The sequence below is a fragment of the Podarcis liolepis genome, assembly GCF_965112155.1.
Source record: "Podarcis liolepis genome assembly, chromosome: 11".
Classification (NCBI taxonomy): domain Eukaryota; kingdom Metazoa; phylum Chordata; class Lepidosauria; order Squamata; family Lacertidae; genus Podarcis; species Podarcis liolepis.
In genome coordinates, this window is record NC_139565.1 from 29,528,616 (window position 1) to 29,552,313 (window position 23,698).

The following is a 23,698-nucleotide window of genomic DNA, read 5'->3' on the forward strand; positions in this document are numbered from 1 at the left end:
GCTACAGTTCTTCTCCAAATGTAAGTTACTATCTTTATAGATTTTGTATCGAAGTTATGCAAGGAGAGAAATCCATACTGTTGTAATGCACGCTATGTATGGCTGCCCTTAGTACACGATCCAGCAGAATGCTGCCATAAGACTTGATAGAGGTATCTGGACAAGCTCATATAATACTGATATTTCAAGGTTTGCACTGACTGGGCACCATTTAAGGCATTAGTACCGGCTTTTCATATTCTAGATGGCCTGAAACCAAGCTATCTGTTGAAGTATTTTCTTCCATAGTAACTGTACCAGGTTCTGTGATTTGTCAGTGGGCCTGGGCCCACTGTTGGCTATTGCAGAATAGGGTCTTATCTGTAGTAGCTCCCTGGTTTGGAATTCACTTCCCCCTGGAGAATTGGATGGCAGAGACCTTAATGGGTTTCTGCCAGTAAGTAAAAGCATGTTTTGGCTCTGCAGACCAGATCTTTAGCAAATTCTAGCCTTGTGGACCAAATTTGATAGGTGAGTGATGCAAAGAGGTAATAATAATAATAATAATACAAGTAAATAATAATAATAATAATAATAATAATAATAATAATAATAATAATAATAATAATTTACTTGTACCCCACCCATCTGACTGGGTTGCTCCAGCTACTCTGGGCAGCTTTCAACGGAATATAGAAGAACGCACAATACATCAAATATTAAAAGCTTCCCAGTACAGGGCTACCTTCAGATTTCTACAGAATGTCATATAATTTTTTATCTCTTTGACATCTGACAGGTGGGCATTCCACTACTGAGAAGGTCCTCTGCCTGGTTCCCTTTGTAGTACTTTAAAGCACCCGAGGTTTGGATTTTATTGTGCATCAGTTGATTCATCAGCAGCCTTGTCTCTAGGTGTCCCACACCTGATGATACATACCATATCAAATGTGGGGCTGTGGTTTGGGGAAAACAGCCTTGTGGGCCAAATTTTAACCCCATATCAGGCCGGATGTTCCCTTGCACTAGACAGCAAATAAATTGTATTGCCATTGTTACCAATCTCTGGACTGGCACAGTTCTGTTTTGATTCCTATCCTTAACTTTTATTCAAATGCCTCTATAATTGAGTGGTTTTATATGTTGGAAACCATTTTGGGATTACTGGTATGACAAAGTGTGGTCTGTAGAACTAAGAAACAACAGCCAAACAAATAATACATCTTTCAGAAGAAAGAGGAAGAAGGTATGTGGACTCTCTGATTGATTGATTGATTGATTGATTGATTGATTGATTGATTGATTCATACAAACTACCAGAAAGTGTAAAGTTATCAGACCTTTCTAGCCATGCAAACTATAGGGGCATAACAATGCCCCCAGTTGGATGACTTTCCTTAAATTGATAGGTTACTTACGAGATGGAGGACATCAAAATGGTAAACTGAAATTATTTCAAAACCCTCAGTAAGATCACAGGCACTAGAAACCTGAAAATGCACAAAATTCAAACAGGTTTCCTTTCTCCCTCAGAGTATTTGTCCATTTGCAGGCGAAATGAGGCAATCCTAAAGCACTGGTTTCTATATAAATAAGTGATTCTCTAAATATGCTGAAGTTTCTAAATTAAAAGAAAATATAAGGCCAAAACACTGCAATGAGGATTGAGCCTGGTTAGCAGTTTCCATGAGTCATGGAATGTTGAATATCAGTCAGAAGAGGAAAAAATAGGGTGGGGAATCAGCCAAACTGATTCTATAATGGTTGGCTGGAACCCTGAACAAGAACAGTTCTACTGCTAGGAAATGAGGATACAGTGCTGTAGCTGCGAGTTCCACTTGCCCTGTCAAATAATATACTCAGGTGGCTGAGTGCTAAAAAGAAGCCATTGGAAAACAATCAGCATGCTCAGTGGACTCCAAGAGCCACAGAAAGCTAAGTGGACAAAAGCAAAGGAAAACCAGGAGGGAAGGGAGAAGGCAAATTTTTCGCACCTACCCCTTACAGCTTAGCTAGCTGTAACCCTCAACAGGACTACTGCGGTTAGGAGTTGAGGATACGCTGTAGATTCCACTTTTAATACCTTCCCACTGCTCTTTCACAGCAAAGTCTTTCCCACACATCATCCTCTCTCTTCTTCACTTTCTGGAGTCCCATCCCGTTCTCTTCATTTTCTATTAGTTAGCATATGATAAACTTTTAGAATCTATTTCCGCCCCAAGACAGCTCTTTTGGTACTCTCCTGGACAGCAGACATATATATACTTCTGCTGGTTTGATCATATGCTTCTTTGCAACTTTCCAATGAAGCACCTTTATTTATTTGCAAATTGTAGCTGTTGAGATATTGGTTGGTGCCAAGCATTTGAAGCACATTACAGCTTTGTTTTACCGGTTGCACTGGTTTCCAATGCATTTTCAGGCCAAATTTGTAGTGCAGGTATTGGAAACTTTCAAGTTCTGGATATTGGGACTGGGTTACTTTAAGTTCTACATCTACCCATATCAAAGTGCCTGCACCTTAAGATCATTCTCAGGAGCCTTGGAAACAGGTAGTAGCTCCTCAGCTGTAGAATTTAATCCCATGTGGTTAGACAGGTGCCTTTCCTTTATATATTCATATGTCTTTAAAGATACTTCCTCTTCACTTTGGTTTTTAATAGCTAGATGTTGGACTGTTCTGGTTTTGCTGTTGTTGTTGTTTAGTTGTTTAGTCATGTCTGACTCTTCGTGACCCCATGGACCAGAGCACACCAGGCACTCCTGTTTTCTACTGCCTCCTGCAGTTTTAGTTTGACTATATTTTGTTTCCCTAGTGCCGGTTTTAGTAATGTTTTTGTGATTTATTTTATTTTATTTAATTTCACTTTTAAATTGTGATTGCTCAGTATGATAAATCATAAACCACTTTTTAGGCTCTTTGCTTAAAATGCAGTCTAATTTTTTTTAAAATAATACTTAGAATGGCATCCCATTTTTGTGTGTTCAAAGGAGTTCATATACATTATCTTGAAGTCTTTACAAAAACCCTGTAATGTAGGCAAATACCACTATTCTAGTGCAGATGGTAGCCTGTGACTGAGTGAAAATAGCTGGCCTAAGGTTACCTGTTGAATTCATGGTAGAAAAGATATTCAAACTGGGAGCTTTCTGATTTGTAACACAGTCTTGTAATCATTAGTCACACTAGTTCTTGATAGAATGTGTGACCTTGTGGGTATAATCATGAATGGTTTCCTCCTCATTTGAACTCACGTGAGATAATATAAAGTTACATAATAGAATCCTTGCACAAACGATATCTCGAAATTATTGGTGTAAACACTGTTATGCACCACAGTCTACAGAGTTTGGATTGACTCATGATGATAGGTAGACTTGTTCAAATGTTACACTGGACGCAGGTACATACTGTTTCTATACATGTTAATTCATACACTTGTTAATTTCCACAGCTGAGCTACTGTGTACATAGTTTGTATACTTGTTGAGTGTAGCATGTGAACACTCCTGTGGTTACCGTATTTTTCTCTCTATTACACGCAGATTTTTTCTTCTAAAAAGGAAGGGGAAATGTCTGTGCGTGTTATGGAGCGAATGTGGGGGGGGGGGTCCCTGGAGCCGATTAGGGGAGCGCAGGAACAAAAATCAGCAAAAATCAATCGTGCGTTGTGTCCAGAGGGAAATCTGAAAAGAGGAAGTGGCAGTTTTCCTGCATTCTGCCTCAGGGTCTTACTGCCCACCCTCCTCTGTTTCGTTGCTGTGTTTGCTCAAACGGAACAAAGAGCAGGCAAATCCCCTCCCCTCCAGGCAAGCAGAAGGGAAAGCAGAGGTCTTTCCTTCTAGTAATTCCTCTCTGTGCTCCTCGCAGGCAGCCAGAAAGCATGCAGGAGGAGAGAGAAAGCTGGCTTCGGTTTGTGGAAACTTTTGCCTTTCTTTTCTCCCTCCCGTAAAATCCCTCTCCTGCTTTCTTAGCCAGCTGCTTCTCTGCACAACGCTCTCTTGTCCCTTCTGTGTTTTTCCTTCACTCCCCACTTAAAATGTAGTTACAAAGCATGGATCCACATGGATCCTCAGGATCTTTGCATTGGGCCACCCCAAATTCACCATCAGATCACATAGCAGCCTGCCCCCCCAAAATCACACACCCACTGTTGCCTGGGGCTGCAATGGTGCAAAAACGTGGTTAAAAAGCATGGATCCACATGGATCCTCAGGATCTTTGCATTGGGCCACCCCAAATTCACCATCAGATCACATAGCAGCCTGCCCCCCCAAAATCACACACCCACTGTTGCCTGGGGCTGCAATGGTGCAAAAATGTGGTTAAAAAGCATGGATCCACATGGATCCTCAGGATCTTTGCATTGGGCCACCCCAAATTCACCATCAGATCACATAGCAGCCTGCCCCCCCAAAATCACACACCCACTGTTGCCTGGGGCTGCAATGGTGCAAAAACGTGGTTAAAAAGCATGGATCCACATGGATCCTCAGGATCTTTGCATTGGGCCACCCCAAATTCACCATCAGATCACATAGCAGCCTGCCCCCCCAAAATCACACACCCACTGTTGCCTGGGGCTGCAATGGTGCAAAAATGTGGTTAAAAAGCATGGATCCACATGGATCCTCAGGATCTTTGCATTGGGCCACCCCAAATTCACCATCAGATCACATAGCAGCCTGCCCCCCAAAAATCACACACCCACTGTTGCCTGGGGCTGCAATGGTGCAAAAATGTGGTTAAAAAGCATGGATCCACATGGATCCTCAGGATCTTTGCATTGAGCTACCCCAAATTCACCATCAGATCACATGTCTGTGGCCACAGCATGAAGCACAAAAATGATACATCCACTGTTTCATTCAGAATTTTTTTCCTTGTTTTCCTCCTCTAAAAACGATGTGCGCGTTATGGTCAGGTGCGTGTTATAGAGCGAAAAATACGGTAATTTTTTTTTGCTCACATTGGTTGAGATCCAGAGTTTCTTCCCACCACCATTATGCTGTGGGGTGGGAGGAATGCTAACTATTTTTTGCTGGTTTCTGTTTTCCCAGCAGCAATTCCCATGCTGTTCCAAAGGGTCCCCAGCCCTCTGGAACATTTTTTTGGGAGGCATATGGGCTGTGGGGAGAGGGAAAATAAATGAAAGATACCTTCTTCCCCATTCCACCAGTAGGATTCCTCCTCTGAAAGAGAAGGTTTCCGTAGACAGAAGGAGTCCTTCCATTTCTGGAAGGCGCAGTTTGCATCCAATCCATTGAATACACCATATTTTGTATTATTTCTTAAAAACATACTATTTTTGCTCCTCATTAGAAAAAACAGATGTGTTTTCTGCCATTTATGTTTGCTGTAAAACCCTTGTCGTCATAGCATTGCTGCAGTCCTGGTGCCTTGCAAAGTTATGCTAGCACAGTGTTTTCTATATCCCATCCTCAGTGCATGCTTGTTGGGAAAGTAAATTTATGGAGTACAATACCTTTTAATTTTCCATCAAATGAAGTCACACTCCCCCCCCCCAAAAAAAATAGTGTCCGAAAAATTATTAATGTAACATCTTTATTATTGTAATAGCATATTTATTTAGAATATTTTTAGCCCTCTTTCAGCTGGAAATATGTCCCAGAGCAGGGACATGGGTGGCGCTGTGCTCTACACCACAGAGCCTAGGGCTTGCCGATCAGAAGGTCAGCCGTTCGAATCCCTGCCACAGGGTGAGCTCCTGTTGTTTGGTCCCTGCTCCTGCCAACCTAGCAGTTCGAAAGCATGTCAAAGTGCAAGTAGATAAATAGGTACCGCTCCGGCGGGAAGGTAAACAGCGTTTCCGTGCGCTGCTCTGGTTCACCAGAAGCTGCTTAGTCATGTTGGCCTGCGGACAAACACCGGCTCCCTCAGCCATGAGCGCCTCAACCCCAGAGTTGTTCACAACTGGACTTAATGGTCAGGGGTCCCTTTACCTTTACCTTTATGTCCCAGAACAGCCTAAAAAGATTAGAAATATGTTTTGAACATTAACACTGGTTCAAAATATATAATAGACATCCTTTTGTTTTTGTTTTGTCCAGTGTGCACTCTTAGCATCTCTTTTAGAGTAATATAACTTAGCTCAGCTCTTTAACCATGGAGAATTTAGTTTACTAATTACAACTTGAAAGTGTTATATCACACTCAGTTCTTATTGGGCTGGAACCATACTAGGCCCTTTGCAAACCAAAGGGTCTTGAATCCTGCAGGTGTTCCTGCTAAAAGAAGGGAGGGAGGAGATTTTTGTCTAATTTCCTATCCTCCTGCATTCCCCAGTGCCATTTCCCTTACTGTTCCACAGGGTCCACCAACTCTCCGTAGCAGATTTTTGGGGGAGAACACAGGGAAGGAAGAATCAGTGATTGCCTCTTCCCTTCCACCTAAGAAAGCACCCTGTTAAGTCTAGGTTGACTCTGCTGAAAATTGTTGTATGAGAATAAACAAAATCAACAGTTATTATCTAGTTACGTTTATAATGTTTCTAAAATCTAGATAGTTGCAACATTATTATATAAGAGGATTTCCAAGTAACACACACTGCATGTTTCTTTTGTAGTTGCACTACTCAAACAATCTAAATTTCTCAGGCGATAAGAAGGGGGTAAGAATGAGGGCACTCTCTGCTCCCATCACCATTGCCCTCCATGAGTTGGAGGGATGACGTCTGCAGCAAAGAAGACTTTTCTGTTCAAATTCTCTCCCCACACAGTTTAGAACCATGAAAAATCAGGGTTCTCAAACACAAAGGGAGCCGTCACAGGTAGAAAAGACTTCCTACTGTAGAGGTTACTCCTCTAACTCATGGAGGGCTATGGAGACACCAACTGGGGTTGCAGTAAGCACTCTCAGCCTCAGCTCTCATATCATGCAAGGGTTTTAAAATGCCTGAATAATAGTTCTAGACATTTATTTACTATTTAAGTCATTTATATATTGCTTAATCTAAGTGGTTAGAACACGAGCAGGAAGCGTTTCCAGAATTAAAATAAAGTTATCAGGAGAGCATTAAGGGGTTTTTATTCTTACACTTTTAGCAGCCATTAAAAGTTAGTAACACAGCAGGTGATCATATGGGTAAGTGTAAATATTCTGAAATAAATAGCAGTTGGTGACCTGGAATGTCAGGGCTCTAGACAAGGGTGTGTGTTTGTCAATATATCCTACATGTTTTACAGACTCCTCAGGGAACAGGGGAAGATACAATTTCACCTTTTCTGTGCCAAAACATTTTAATTATATCTTCTTCCAAGTACAGCGGTTCAGTAACCAAGGAGCTGACATTGATGCATGTGTTGATAAAGCTGCAAACATTCAAAATGAGATTAACAAAGATTTTGAGGAAAGGGTGACAGCTAATTTTGCACAGTATTCTGCATCTAATTCAGGTCAGTGTAATCATAGAATATTTTATAACTCTTGTGTCATCCAGAAGGACTTTTATGATGCTTTGTGTTAATGAACATTTGTGTGTATGAAGAATATAGTTCAAAACCTATTTTTCATACAAATAAGAGCTTTTTATTACATTTCCTTAGGTTGTAGCTATAAAGGGAAAAGCAGGATTTGATGATGATCAAAGTAGCTATTTTTTCCTAATATGCCTGAAAATGTAGGGAAAATGTATAACAAACTTAATCAAGAGCATGTAGTTTTATGTTGCTTGTTTTCTACCAAATATTTTTCAAATAAATCTATATTATATGTAAAGAATAAAAATACAGTTTTTAATGTTGTAGTTAGACCTTTTGAGCACATTTCAGAGTATTTCAGTTCTATTCTGCTCTTTATTTGAAAGCAGCTGACACTCTTCTTTCACTTTTCTTTTTGTTTGTGAAATTTTCTTTCTTTTTTTTTATCCACTCACTTCTCCATCTGCTTTCACTTTTGTTTGCTTGGGCCGTCTCTCATCCCAACTTGATAATGAGGAATGTGGTGTGACCCTGACCTCTATCAGCCCATGCATGACCTTCTGACTCCCCTACCTAACCTTTGACCTTTTCTTTGACAGCTTGATTAATTACCCTGTGTTATGATTTATGAGTAAGTGCTATGTAAAAATAATAGACAACAGGTGGTCCTCTAAAAACTTTTTGTGGCATGTTTTCTTTTCCTGCCTAACTTGATGAGCTATTTTAAGTTGGAAACTTGGTTGAACAATGTGTGTTTGGCAGTAATACAGCATTTTTACACATTTGGACACAGCAGTGGAATTCAGGAGCCTGAGAGATGAGGTGTAACTGGGATGAAAATATTACAAAGTGTTAGCAGGGTGCAGTTGCCAAAATGCACATTGGGTGGAAATACAAAAAGGAGTCAACTGACATTTCAGGCGTTTCAGTCTCAGGTCACGTCTTGAGAAAATTGCTCAAATAATGGAGGGGGCATTTTTCAAGCTGAGCTGCATCTCCAACAGCTATGTTTACTTTTACGCTTCACTAGTGACTTCTGATTGGTTGTCATGACCTCATCCTACTGTTGCACCTAGGATGTTGCAACAGTGACACATAGGTACTCTTCTTATGAAAAAGATGGGAAATAAACAGAACATACATCTTTCAAAAAGATGAATGGCCATTCTTATGTCCATTTTAAACATGCACAAATCTAAGTTACAGATCTTAGCTCTTTGGGTTGCTTTTCCTGAGGATTAACTTTGATCTTGCTTCAAATGTTGTAAATGGGTTTCTTTTTTTAAAAAAAGAATCAAATTGATAAAGCTCAAGAAAATGATCTGCTACAGATTCTTACTTACAGGCCAGAAAGATAGTTGCATAGGTCAAGGGATTCCACTCTAGCCTCTGACCTCTCTGGTCACATATGGCATCCCATTCTGGTGAATTAATATGCAGGACTGAATGCTTTCAGCTCATTATTCATTTTCCAGACATAAGAGGTTTGTAGAATTCCAGAATGTATCTCAAATACTTGTTATTGCTATTGACTATCCTATTACTGGCTAATATGCTAAAACTAATATGCTATATTAGTTTTATGTATATACAGAGAGTGTGGGACATTTTATAGAGACTTCTAAAACAGGATGTGACCATTATATTTTGCTACCTAACACACTTGTGGCATTTTGTGTGACACTTGATACAAAGCATTCTTCGGATTCTGTGTAGTTGCTAACAGTTGTCTATCTAAGCTTGCTTTTACTTCAACTTATCATCTAAATGTCAAGTAAGCTCATATATAAAATTGAAAATAAGCTTTCTGAAATAGCTGTTTGGAATGGCTTCGTAATTTACACCACCCTAATGCAATAGACTTTGGAGAGATATCAGATAATATCCTTGTGGTATATGTTCTGCCTGATAGATTTTAGAACTGACATTGGATACTATCAAATTGGGTATCTAGCAAATAGCTTTGTTTTCCTGCATCTGTCCTGAAAACATCTATCACAACAATTGGTGCTAATTGGTCTGTGCACATAGACTTGAGGATTACTGAATACTGTATTCTGTCTCAAATAAAGTATATTGCAGTTGGTTGGTGCCAATATTTCTAACAATCTGCAAAGCATATTTGTATTGGGGGAAGGGAGAGAGATTTATCTAATAAGATTAGAAAAAGCAGTATAGGCAATTATCTTTGAAAATGTTACTTAACTTAGAAAATACGGCTTTCGAAATATAGACATAATTAAATGGCTGATTTTAAAAATGAAAGTAATATTAAGAAGTTAACCTATGGGTTTGTTTAATTTTTGAAGGCATTTTCTTACATCTAATTGGGCCACCTGGACTAGAAACAAGGCTAGTAGCTACTGATCAGTTGATACTGTTCTGAATAGGCATTTAAATATGACGGGGGGAGTGTGCTTCTGCCTAAATTGAGGTCATAGAGTAGTATTTGCTCACATTCCCTAAAAGGTACGTTACAGATTGTATCCCCTTTTTATAAAACCAAAGCTTTGTCTTACTACTTGCCACAGCATATTTTAAATCTTTACCTAAACATAGGTTGATGTCAACTTTGCTTTAACTCTGTGAAGCCAGTGGTAATGTCCAGAACTTATTTGGGCTTTGACATTGATAATTTGGTAATAGAACAATTTTATTTTACATATTAAAATTGAATAACTTCCTTTACAAGTGTGCTATTCAAAAATCATGCAGATTGAAATATAAATATTAAAGACCCCAATGAAATATTTTTTAAAAACCCAACACTGCATTGTTTGCAGAAGTGAAGAGGAAACAAAGGTCATACTATGGTTAAAGACATAGATTAACTTGTGATAGGTTGAGTTGATAACAATTTAGCAAAACTGATAGAAGTTAAATTCTGCTGTGGTTATATATGCTATGTTGCATTTCTACATCCTTTTATCTGAGCAAGTATTGTATATTACACCTAATCCTCTTTCCTATGCCTATTTTTCTTCATATAGTTTAGGCTGAAGTGCCTGAGGACAAAAGATGGAAAAGAATATGACTTTATATCAACTTCCTTACAAGCAAAGCAACATTTATAATGGGTTTTTAGAAAGAAACCATGAAGTGTATGATAGAATTTCCATGCTAATTTATTGTTAGTCTAACAAATATGGTATTTGAAAAAGTTTTAAAGAGCTACTGAGGGTTGGTTTGTGCTGTTTAAAACCTAATTGATAAAAATCCTTTAATTGATTTATGTTGCTGTGATTTTTGAAATGGATTCATTTTTCATCTGTTGATGTGTCTTTGAAAAATTGACATTATGTCCTCATAAAATTGGACAAATGAGTCATGTAATTTTCAGTTACATAATCAATAACTTAGACAAATTTTACTTCTCTGGTGATTTATGTGTGTCTGTTTTTGTGAGCAACAAAACGTGGATACAGTTTCACATTTCAGTTACACATGTAAAATCATAACAAATACATGAATTTTACATCTTGCACTGTAGTGAAAGTAAGAAAGAATCAATACGCAGAACATCTGCTCAGAATAAACAGGTCAGGAACATGGACAGCAAACTAAAGCACTGAGCTCTGCAGGGCACCACTTCTGAATGGTTATAAAAAGTTAACCAGTTTTTTCTCTGCATGTTGTTTAAAATTGTACGGAAGGTGCTTTGTTTAGTTGGTGTTATTTCATTAGTAGTTTTGAATTAGTCCCTGAAGGCAGGAATCTGTTTTTCAGAATATTACACATTTGGTTCCTAAGTTCATTTTCACACATATCTGAATTGAATCATCTTATACTCTAGTACAATTTACACTTTATACATGATCACTCCATTCCAGAGAATAAGGTACGTGTGAATGAATAGGTTCACTCTGAAGAGAGAGCTAAGGGGGAAAAGATGACAGGAGATCACTTACTCATGGTACAGAATCTAGGAGGCAATTTTCTCTTTGGCCTGTGGTGACCTTTTTGCCATGTTCCCTTATACCATAGACAGTGAACTGAATGCCTCTATTTCACCCTGCTTAACAGAGTGCAACAGTGTTCTTTAACTTTAGTTTTGGTGGGAGGAGAAGGTATAGCAGAAATTTGAGAAGGGCGTGAAAAGTTGTACAGGCACAAGGAAGAGGAGTAAGAACGTTCTTCAAATGTGATTTTAATAACTAGTCGAGTGTGTCCAACTGTAGAAAATCACCAAGTGACAATCTGTCTACCTGACAGTTACTACAATGCATTACAAGATTTTTGAATAGCTACATAGATTAGAATAAAGCAACACCAAATAAAGTATCCTTTGTTAACTTTGATCATCTATATAGGTAGTCTTTCATCTGCTCACTTGGTCTGTTAGGCAGAAGTTATTTGTTGGATTAACTAGGTTAAAATGAATTTTACTTCAGTACCTGGAACTTGTTTAGTAAACTATAAATAAGATTTTCAAAATAATCTTGAAGATAGATCCACAAATTATGTGTTGGTATTTTGCTTTTGTTTCCTTTCTCCTCCTTTTGCATAGGTATTTCAGTATTTTGTTTAACCTACACAAAATGCACCATGCTTTCATATATTCTTCATTAGTAAACATTTTCTGAGAAAAATAAAATATTAATTTCTCCTAAAGTCTGTGAAGACGATACATCATATGATTCCAATAAAATTGTTCAGGTCTAAACTGGTAACTAATTCATTGATTTCTTAGCAACATCAAATAATCACAGTTTATATTGATTCATTGTTACTCAGCTATCAGTTTGTGAATTATCTGCTATGGGACAAAAGTGTTTAATAGTTTAGGCTGTAATCCTATACACAGTTTGACTGCTTAAATCCCTTTGAAATCATTCTGATTTTTAAAAAAACTAGCTGCACATAAGATTGGACAATAAAGCTGCCTGAATAGTTTTTAAAAGAGGCAATGTTGGTAAAAGTTTCTATCAATGAAGCATTAACTATATATGCTAGTGACCATGTTCTATAATCACTTTTTTATTTTAACAAACCTACTTTCTGAAGAATTGCATACAATATTGAAAAGTTATTAAAAGGTTAAAAAGAACTAGGCAAATAAGTGAACGTAAATGTAGACTAAATAAATTCACATAGAAACACAAAATGAATGAAACAGTTCTATCCTTTGTCAACTTTATGAAAATATTTTAAATATACATTCAAGACAATAAAATAAAATGTAAACCATTTCAAAGGCAAAATCCATATGTATTCTTTTTCTTCTTCCTCTGACATAGGAAGGCTATGGAGTAATAGTACTGAATCCGAATGAGAACTATATTGAGATTGAAAAGACAAAAGCCCAAGTACAGCTGTCTCCTGATAGCTCAGATGAACCTGCAGAAAAGAGAGAGAGAAAAGATAAAATCCAAAAAGATACAAAGAAGCGACGGGACTTCTATGAGAAATATCGGAATCCACAAAAAGAAAAGGAAACAGTGCAATTATATATTAGAGTAAGTTGCTCTATTTTGTTTTGTGTTAACACTGATTAATAGAAAAACGTTTTTAATTTCACATACATAGTTGCACTCTAAAAATGTGGTTTTTCTTCATTTATATAACTATCAAGTACTAAAAGTAAAACTGTCTTCTTTCTATTGTTATTTTCATTTGCATTCAATGTGAAAGTGGGGTGTGTGTGTGTGGAAATCGTACTTAATTTCAAAGAGAAACTTCAAATAAAGCCCTAGGGAACATAATATGCATTCCAGAGACAAGGACTGATTTGAAAAGTAATTTATGAAATGTTTTTTGAGTAGATGTGTGTATAAGATCTGTCTTTCAGAAACACTCTTTAAATACAGTTTAGGCAACATGTTTTACAGATGGTGACTGTTTGCAGCATTATGCTGTTATATTCTTGAGAAGCAAGAATATTAAATGATAGTCTAATACTTTAACATATTGCCTGATAAATTAATAATATAGTGAGCAAAATTCTGATGTTGATATTGTATGGTTGTAGCTTTACCATATAATGTAACATTTCTGTATGAGTACCCACCCACTGTATTTCAGCTAAACGTCTGAAGGAAGATAAAGGGAGACAGTTATTAATAAATACCTTAATAAATATTTAAGCCAAAATAGTTCAAGAACAGTGCAGTGAGGAAATTCTGCCCCTTGCTCTTTTCTTTTCTTAGTCAGTGAACCTTTGCACTTTGTAATACTAGCAGCATGGGATCGTTATAACAGTGCTACCCAAGGATTTCTAATTCTGCAGGGGGCACAAACAATATTATTTGCACTTTGACACATTCAGCTTCATATACATATGATGCATTATACATTCGAGACATATTCATACAATTTTCAAAGCTCTTTTTATAGAAGTTTGCATTGTTATTCAAGAATAAAATATGTCATAAATGCTCCAGTGTCATTAGAATGTTCTGCCTAGGATACCTAGGATGATTGAACAGTGAAAACCTGGGGGGGGGGAATAGGAATGTTTTGCAATTTTTTTTGCATGTTCCTTATGATGATGATTAATGTTACTCTAGATGACTTCAATGTATAAAACAAATACGGTTTAACTAATAAGTTTAACTTTAGATGCTAAAATGAAAGAAATAGGAACCAACTGCATGTCTATATGAATGAATGAGGAACAGGAAAGAATGAGGAGAATAATAGCTGTAATTTAAAGAGCAACTGAAAAGTGTTGGCTTTTCCATGTTACTTCCTTTTATGATGTGCAATAGATTACTCATTAGTCTGCTCCACTTTAAGAGAAGCACCTCCTCTTTTAAGGTAAGAGAACCTTGGTGTTGTACAGGGTGTTGTACAGCTGCCCAGATTTGAGACCCTTTCCTGTGTTTCTCTTTGGGTTTGGGTAGTTAGGCTGAGAACAGGACCTGAATCACAGTGCTGTATCATTAAGTGTGAATTCTGAAGTTTGGTGAGAATGCCACTGCATGAAGTACTACCCATTACATTGCTCTTTTTTGCCTGCTAATCCAGGTCACCTATTAGAATACAGCTTAGAGCCAAAGATTTCACTGCACAAGCAGAACACACCTCAGAATTCAAATATATCTCCACAACTAAAGTATCACCAGAGGAGCCACATCCCTTGGTGACCTGCTTGGGGGGGGGGCTGCAGAGGGGAGAAATTGATGACATTCACAGTCCTTGAAGTCTCAATTCTACCCAGGTGGAATTCATTGAGAACACACTGAAAGTCAAAATAAATAGGCAGGCTTCATAGCACGGATGTTTCAAAATTACTTTCAATTACTTTGTGCATTGTTTATCAAAATGACTAAGAGCACTTCTCTATGAGAAGACCAACCCTTTTATTTCTTGTTTGCTAGCGTATGAATTAAGATTGGACCATTATAGGTAGTGAACTTATATTATTGAAAGTTGGCGTTGCCACACCATTGCTCTTCTGTATATCTGTATGTACAGTGATAATATTTTTATTTCTCACTTTTTCACAGTGGTTTTTTTGTTTTCCTTTGTTTTGCAAATTTACCTATTAAATTCCACATTACTGTGTGTTTAGGCATCTGATGAACAGACAAATTAAGGTAGATCTACATGACTTGCATTAGAAGGTGCTGTTTTCCAGTCTTGCAGTACTAGGCTCTGAGAAAGTTTTGTAGTATGCTCAGCAGACTTTAAAAAAAATACAGTTTGTGCTAATTCCTACTAGGAGAACACTGGTTGACTACTCCCATAAACCCATAAGGGATGTCACCAAAACACAGTGGAGTTATACCCAAAGACAGGCAGACCAATACTAGTTAATAATTAAACACACACACACAACATTGCTGCAGAAAGTAGAGAAGACAATACTCCTATGCAAGAGAAAATCTTATTTTACTAAATGCATTACCACTTCCAAATACACTACTGAAGATCAGTTAAATACTGTCTTCATAATAGTCTGTACTGGTTGTGTTCTGGGTTTGTTTGTTTTTTAAGTAATTTATTCAGCAAAAGCTTGAATATGTTAGCTTTATAACTTAGTTATTTTAATTATTACTCTCTCTTTTGTAACTAATATATACTTAAATATCTGTGAATGGCCCAGTTTCCCATTATTCAAGAATTCTACACAAACCTCTATGGTAATCCATATTTACAACCATAAGCTACAACAGAACGGAGGTCTCTGCTAAGTCTTTTTCTATGAGACGAATATAAATAGAAATGACTAACTAGCAGATTATGCGTACCTTCTGAAGCTTTAAGAGTACAGCTTGAAAGATCAAAGTGCTTATTGTTTCAAGCTGTAAATTTTTTAACTATGAAATAATGTACTTGCCAATGTATGTTACAGCTTGTTAAGGGGATTGATTTGGTCTGGGTAATAAACTTCATCTCACACAATATGGCAGGAAAGCTTACTTACTGTGTTTTCTTATAAGACAATTTTTTTGTTCCTAAAAACATCTGCCAACTGTGTTCAGTAGTCAAAAGAAAAATGTCATGTTTCATAGGATTATATTTCGTTCAAATCTAAGGAAGAACTCAGTGGAAATTTGAATTAAATACAACATTCCATACAAAAGAAAATGTTTCACATGAGATTATTTAATTAAGGCATTGTACATTACCTAATAATATGAAAGTATCTTTTTAAGGAGTCAAATAGCTGAACATACAGTATATACTTTCATGCCTTTAAAATATATTTTTCCTGTGTTTATGGACACATTATTTCATTCAGACCACCAGAGGCTGCTGCTGTTCATACTGGCAAATGTTTATTCTGGAAACATAGCTCCCAAGCCAATAATCTCTAAGCATATTCATTGCTGAACTTAAGTAAAAAAAACTGTGGGATGCAAACTTAGATTAGCCCAAGAGCTTGAACTCATCTAGTAGAATGTTTACTTTGAAGAGCCGCACCTCTACATTTTATTCCAAACTTTTTGAAACTCCCCTCAATTTCAGAAAATTTCATGATGCATTGTAGGGGGCTACTATTCAAGAAAAACCAGCTTTGCTTCTTTAGATCCTGGCTGTTATATTTCAGCATGGATTATATGTAACATACAGAGACAAATTTTCTTCCATCTGCATGGTATTAGATAAACCTTAAATATAACATTAAGGCACAAATGATGGATGCATGCATATTCCCCAGTTGTGTAACTATAAATTTTATTTTGCATCTGTGAAATTGCAACAATCCTTTAACCTAAGACTGCTCCTTTTAAATATATTTGATTGCAACTTAATTTTTTTATAAATTCTTCAGTGGATTGTGTAAAAGTTTTCTTCACTGGCAATTAATGCAAAATAAGAATCAATAGGAGGTAAAAGTAAGGAAATCAGCATATAATGTTGGGAAATGTGCTGCAAGCAACCTTTGTCATAACCCTTTAGAACAGTGTTTCCCAACCGGTGTTCCGCGGCACACGAGTGTGCCGTGAGACGTTGCCTCGTGTGCCGCGAGATGCCTGGAGGGAGGCGGGCGAGTCGGGCGGCGAGAGGCGGGGCGGCGGCGGCGAGGAGAGGCCGCGCCTCCTGCTGCTGCCTGGCGCTCCTCCTCACAGCCGGCAGCGCTGCCTGGGCGCCTCCGCGCGACTCTGCCTCGCTGGGTTTGGTCTCCCAGCAGAGACGGGTTACACGCGCCCCTCCCTCCCTCCCTCAGCCTGCGCGGAGGGAGAGCCAGAGAGAGGCATCACTCCTGTGCGGCGGGAGAGGGAGCAGCCGGAGCGATGCCCCAAACGAACGCATGGGACCGGAGGGGAAATCCTCTCCGAGGCGGATTGAGCGCAGCTGAGAGAAGCCTTTCGAGGAGCTGCCGTGTCCCCTGGAAACCCCCTTCCCAGCTCTGCCTCAGCCGCCGCCGCCTCAGTTGCCGCCGTCCCTCAGTCCCTCGCTCTGCTGCCTCCTCCCACCCCCAAAGCTTGGAGGTTCCCCAGCAAGGGGGAGGGAAAAAACTTTCACTTTTGTGCGTCCCTCCCGGCGTGACGCTGCGCGCTGACGTCACGGGGCGGGGCTTTAATGGTGGTGTGCCGCGAGATTTTTTTTCAGTAAACAGGTGTGCCGTTGCCCAAAAACGTTTGGGAAACACTGCTTTAGAACAAACACAGTATTGATGCAATTTTTTATTTTTATTTTTTTAAAATGTATGTTCATTTATGAAAAAATTAATTCTAGGACCTAGAACACGGGTGTCAAACACAAGGCCCGCGGGCCGAATCCGGGCCGCCAGACCTCGTCATGTGGCCCGTGGCATCAAGGGCGAGGAAGCCTTTTTACTGGTCCCGACCCAGATTTTAGGGTCCGCACTCCGGCGGAGGCTCTCTGCCTTTCTAAAAAGTGACCCACGTGAACAGCCTTCCCTGCCTGCTTGCAGATAGGGCTCCAACCAACGCGCCCCAACGGTGCTGCCTACTGGCCGGTCCCGCAACTTTCGCCTCCTCGCGGGCCGGGCAAAGAGGCTTTCTGCTCGCTCGGTCCAGTCCGGGGCTTGCTGCGGAAGAGGCGGTCCCGCGAAGCCGAGCTCGGAGCCGGCTGCCTCCGCCCCTCGGAGCCCCCAGGCGCGGCTGCTCGAGGGGGCGGGTCGTGCGCGCGGCAACTTTTGGAGCCCAAGAAAGCCGCGGAGACTGGCAGCGAGGGCAGGGAGCGAGAGCCACGCTTGGGACACCACTCACTCACTCGCTCGGGCCGCAAATAGAGGCCACTGCGGCGCTGCAGCTGGCGAGGAGATGGCCGGGGGCGCGGGCGGCGGGGGCTGGGGGTGGCTCTGGTGGATAAATAGCGGGGCCAGCAGGCGGGGAAGGGAACGGCAGAGGCGGGTGGAGAGCGGGGACCAGGCGCAGATCCTGCAGCAGGCAGCGCGCCCCGGCTGGGCTGGGAGAGGCGAGGCTGCTGCCGGTTCAGCTGCGCAGAGTGGGGTGGAGGGAGGCGGGCGGGCGGTGTGCCACACCGCAAAGCAGGGGCGCCTCCCACCCTGAAGAGGACTGCGCCGGCATCTGGGCGGCTGGAGCAAAGTGGGAGCCTGCCAGCAACTTGGCTGCGGGAGCCTGGCTACGAAACACCGCCCCCCTCCCCACGCCAACACATCGGCTTTCTCCGGGCCGGAGGACTTGGCGGATAGCCCCCTCCCCGGGAGCAACTGCAGCAGCTCGGGGCCCCAGCAGAACATCCCGGCCACCCGCGCCCGCAGTGCCGCTGGGGCTCCCTTGCAGGGAAGAAACTGCTGCTGTCCAAACTGCAGCTCCGTATCCTCCGACTCCTGAGTGCGGCGGCAGGGCTGGGGGAGGCAACATTTGCTTCTGCTCTGCTCTGTTGGGACAGGCTCCTGTCTCCTCCCCATTGGAGCTCCAGTCTGCCTGGAAGCCCATCTCGTCATCTTTTAAAAAAATCATTATTATTTCTTCTTCTATTCTTATTTAAAATCGTACTGGAATAGGTATATTAAATAGTGTATAGGTTCAAGACAACACACACCAGTGCCTATGGAAAAATAACTTTGAAAAAGTCCTACAGATACAACCGGCCCTTTGAGGGTGACCAAAAAGCTGATGCGGCCCCCGATGAATTTGAGTTTGACACCCCTGACCTAGAATATAACTTATTTTGATTAGGGGTGGGTGGCATGGGAACAGGGGTGAGAAAAGTCCCCTCCCCCATTTGTTTATCACTAGCTTAGTTGCAAGCTTGATCAGTAGTAATAACAGTAGCAAAGTGAATGGCCTTTTGCCATGTATCTAGATCAGTGTTTCCCAACCTTGGGCCTCCAGCTGTTTTTGAACTACAATTCCCATCATCCCTGACCACTGGTCTTGCTAGCTAGGGATTATGGGAGTTGTAGTCCAAAAACAGCTGGAGGCCCAAGGTTGAGAAACACTGATCTAGATGAATGAAATACCTATGTGCTAGTATAAAACTTTTTAAATAGGAGAAAAGTATGAGAAAGAGCAGCTTTCTTAACAGAAGGTGACAACAGGAGGAATGGCAGCAGGAAAGCTCTGCAAGAAGAACACAGCATTTCTGCTCATTGTGCTATTAAGCTTGCATTATACTCTTTAATATGGTCCTCTCCTTCCTCTTGGAATATACATAGTCTCATATTTTCTTTGAGAGACCAAGTTGTCATAGAAAAATATTGACTAGTCTTTAAGTACTTCTGTAAATTCTTCCCTAACCCTTTCCCATTCCCCCAATATTTTTAGGAGATGATTTTTAGGGGAGTGACCATAGCTCAGCGGGGGGCAAATGCTTTATATACTGAAGGTCCTCTTAAGTTAAAAGGATCTGGTAGCAAATGAGGCAAAAACCTCTGCCTGGAATCCTGGAGAGCTGCTGGCATTCTGAGTAGGTAATATTGGTCTGCCCTGAAATAAGACAGATGATTATTCTGCAGTCCTATACTCAATTGGGACCAGATACCTAAAAGAGTGCCTCTTTGGGGCCCAGACACAAAGGAGTCATGGTGAGGGGCACAGACAACAAATCGATACCAGGAGATAAGAGTTGGATTCACATTGGCCACAAGATGGAAAGGTTTGGCACAGGCATTGTGCATGTATACAGTGATCAACAAGCCCACTTGCTGGTGGATCAGGAATTGGGGGTAACCAAATTTATGGCACAAATCACATCTGGAGAGTCCTTCTGGTCACTAGTAGGGAATGCCGGGGGCCCTTCAGCCCCTGAATGGGCATCTGAACAGAAGCGCTGCCCTCCAAGATCCCTTAGGAGGACCCCACTTTGGAGCACAGGGGAAGCACCCAGCCAGCTCCCCTAAGGATCCAGCCCAATGCCTCTTCCACTTTATAACTGTGGCAATTGCTATGAGGTAGGCAAAATCTACAGATGTAGCCCAATTTGCCAGCAGGGAACATCCTGCATAGCAAGGTATGCAAGCTAGGTTGTCAACCCACTTTCAGAACAGTCCTGGAAACCTGTAAAAGAGGGAGGGTTGGAAGGAAAGTTCAGCAAGAACTGTGATTCTTATGACACTGCAGCTCACCCTTTTAAACCCTTCAGAGCGGACCTAAGTAGGTCCATTCCAAAGCTATGTCCACTGGGAGCCTGCTGATTGGCTCCCAGTGTCTTGCAAGATCTCTCAGCAGTACAGCCACACAGGGCAGGAAACTGCCTCCAAACCCAGAAAAGGCAGTGTTGGGCTACACATGTCACTCCCTGCACCAGGTAAGGGGGAATGGAATTTCTTTTACATACCCAACCATCATTGGATTCTGCAATAGAGGGTATCCTGCAGATAGCAGGAGGTGCATTCTGCATGATGTCAGAATTGGTCCTTTTGAGTGGTAGCTCTTACCCTTTGAAAATTTCTCCCATTACATATCAGGCAGTTACCTTCTTTGTCTTTTTGGCCCTGTTGAAGATGTTCCTCTTTCAACCTCTTTCAACCTCTTTCAACCTCTTTCAAGTTTTCCTAAAATCTTTATCCAAGCTGGTATCTGGATTGGACTGGATTGGATTTGTTGTTGTTGAATTGCTGTATGCAGTGGTGTTTTTAAACTGTTTTTATATTTATAATTGCTTTTTAAAGAATTACTTAGATATATGCAGTTGTTTTTACTGTTTTTATATATGTACCGGTAACTGCTTTGTGTATGTTATATTGTAAAATGCTTAGGGATGCCCCATAAATGAAATAAATAAATCATCATCATCATCATCATCTTGGGATAAGTCTTATGAAACTCCTTTGACTTAATTCTGATTAGACATACATAGAATTCAAGTTCAAAATAAGCAGCATGAGTACATTATTGTGATAATGTATGCGAAATACAGAGGCAGCCCATGTGGGTTCCTCCATATATTGTTGAACTACAACTCCTATCAACTCTGACCATTGATATTGATTATGTTTGCTGGGTTGGATAACAGCTGTAGTCCAGCATCATCAGAGGGCCGTGGGGTCCCCAACCCTGGTTTAGATGGAATGAAAGAGGAATATTTGCAACCTTGTGGTTAATACAGTGGTACCTCAGGTAAAGTACTTAATTCGTTCTGGAGGTCCATACTTAACCTGAAACTGTTCTCAACCTGAAGCACCACTTTAGCTAATAGGGCCTTCTGCTGCCGCCGCGCTGCCGGAGCACGATTTCTGTTCTCATCCTGAAGCAAAGTTCTTAACCTGAAGCACTATTTCTGGGTGAGGGGAGCCTGTAACCTGAAGCGTATGTAACCTGAAGCATGTGTAACCTGAGGTACCACTGTATGCTGATTATAAATTACTTGTGGCTCCCATCACAAATGTTTTCCTCAGCTCCTGGATATTAGGTTTATCTAATCATTTTTTTAAAAAGTGCTTGCGCAATGCAATTTTTCGAAACAACAGCTTTTATCCACTAATAATCTGAATTTTTTTGAAAGCCATACAGTGGTACCTCGGGTTACAGACACTTCAGGTTATAGACTCCGCTAACCCAGAAATAGTACCTTGGGTTAAGAACTTTGCTTCAGGATGAGAACAGAAATCGCATGGCGGTGGCGCGGTGGCAGTGGGAGGCCCCATTAGCTAAAGTACCTCAGGTTAAGAACAGTTTCAGGTTAAGAACGAACCTCCAGAATGAATTAAGTTCTTAATCCAAGGTACCACTGTATGCACAAGAGTGGCAATTCTGAAAAATGTTAATTCATAACTGCATTCTGTTATACTGCAGAGTGAACGGACTTGCTTCAGGTAGCATCATGTGACAGGGGAATAAAATAGGCTAGGAATTGGTTCTGAATAGCGCAGCAAGAAGTTTTTTAGAGTGTTAGTCCTGGCAGGGTTAGGAATGCAATTTACACTCTGCTTTAGGCAACAAAATGTCTTGGGCCAACACTGGCCATCACACAATCTTTCTGATTTATAGTGGATAGCCTCTGTGTCTCATGTCCAGAGAAGCTACCAGTACAGCGGTTTACAGATGAGGAACTATTAGGTACTAGTTATTAAAAGCTGTTTCCTCAAAATAGGTAGAAAAATATGCCAAACATATTTTCCCAAATACAGTTTCCCCCTACAAAGTCCAGTTCTTTACAAAGATTATAAATGGCTGGATAAAATGTCAGGGTTGTAGATCCCTTTGTGGATCCCAACCACTGTATCTAATAAGATTTATTGCAACAAATCTACAAAAACAAATTTGATCGTTTTAAGTTTTTTCCAAAGAAGACTTGTTGGTCACATTTTGTCTACCAGCTTTTGTAAAGAAGGGTGATTAGGAAGGACTCTGCTTCATAAATGTAGGTAGCAGAGATACATGAACTCAATTTTGGTAATTCTATAGCTGTTCACTCTTTACTACTAAATAGCCCATCTTCATCTATGGATGAATCACCTGCTGACAACTTTTATTCTGTAATCTCTGATAAATATTATTATTATTGAATTACTTAAACAATCTTTATGGCTTTTAATCCATTGAGAGCTCTGAAGGCAAAGGTGACAAATCAGTCTAGAAATGACAGGAGATTCTGCTATACAGAGTTTCTTATTTCCCAGTTATCTGTTTATATCTGATTACATTTTAAGCCAGCTTGCAGATATTTACTTTTTCGTATATGCTTTGAGGCCTTTTCTTCGTTTTTGAAACAGCATTCCTTTTTAAGTGTGCAAGGAACAATACTCCACAGAGTCATGAAATCTCTCAGGGAAACTTTTAATCCTATTTTTCCTGTTTTCATTTAAATTGGCCACTTAAATAGTTGTTCGCAATGACTGCATCACTTTAGTTGACCCTCATCATACAGCTTTTTGAAGCTTCTCTGACAGAAGTGGTAATGAAGTTTGTTTTCATTTAAAACAATCTAATTGAGATTCAATTCATTATATTTCCCCAAGGACTACTAAAAGAACAAGAATTATAGCAGTTATATGCTAAACCAAAGCACTGTGGTGGCAGAAGTTTTATCACTGGATTCCTATCCATTGGATATGGTAATGTTCCTTGTGTCACTGGGTCAGCTAGACAGGGGCAACAAATATTATTGGCACAATTTCATATACATAAATAATTCTGCTAGCTAAGTATCTGTCTGATGCTTTCTTAAGAATTTGTGTACATATGCTTGGCTAAAATACCCAGTCAAACTTTTTGTTTTTTAAAAAAGTTAACCCTCAAATAGCTTTGGATTCTGGTGCTTCTACACCAGGGGTCAGCAAACTTTTCCAGCAGGGGACCGGTCCACTGTCCCTCAGATCTTGTGGGGGGCTGGACTATATTTTGAAGGGGGAAAATGAACGAATTCCTATGCCCCACAAATAACCCAGAGATGCATTTTAAGTAAAAGCACACATTCTACTCATGTAAAAACACACTGATTCCCGGACCGTCCA

General features: G+C 40.2%; 1 protein-coding gene across 10 annotated transcripts in view; it reads left to right on the forward strand.

Annotated features, from left to right (window-relative positions):
* The window catches only part of ARB2A (ARB2 cotranscriptional regulator A), a 209,396-nt gene that overhangs the window by 66,510 nt on the left and 119,188 nt on the right, over window positions 1-23,698 (forward strand). For all 10 annotated transcript variants that reach the window (XM_083465445.1, XM_083465442.1, XM_083465446.1 and 7 more), the window contains one exon: window positions 12,657-12,875. In XM_083465445.1, the coding sequence (XP_083321571.1) occupies window positions 12,657-12,875 (219 nt within the window). The remainder of the gene's footprint in view (window positions 1-12,656; window positions 12,876-23,698) is intronic.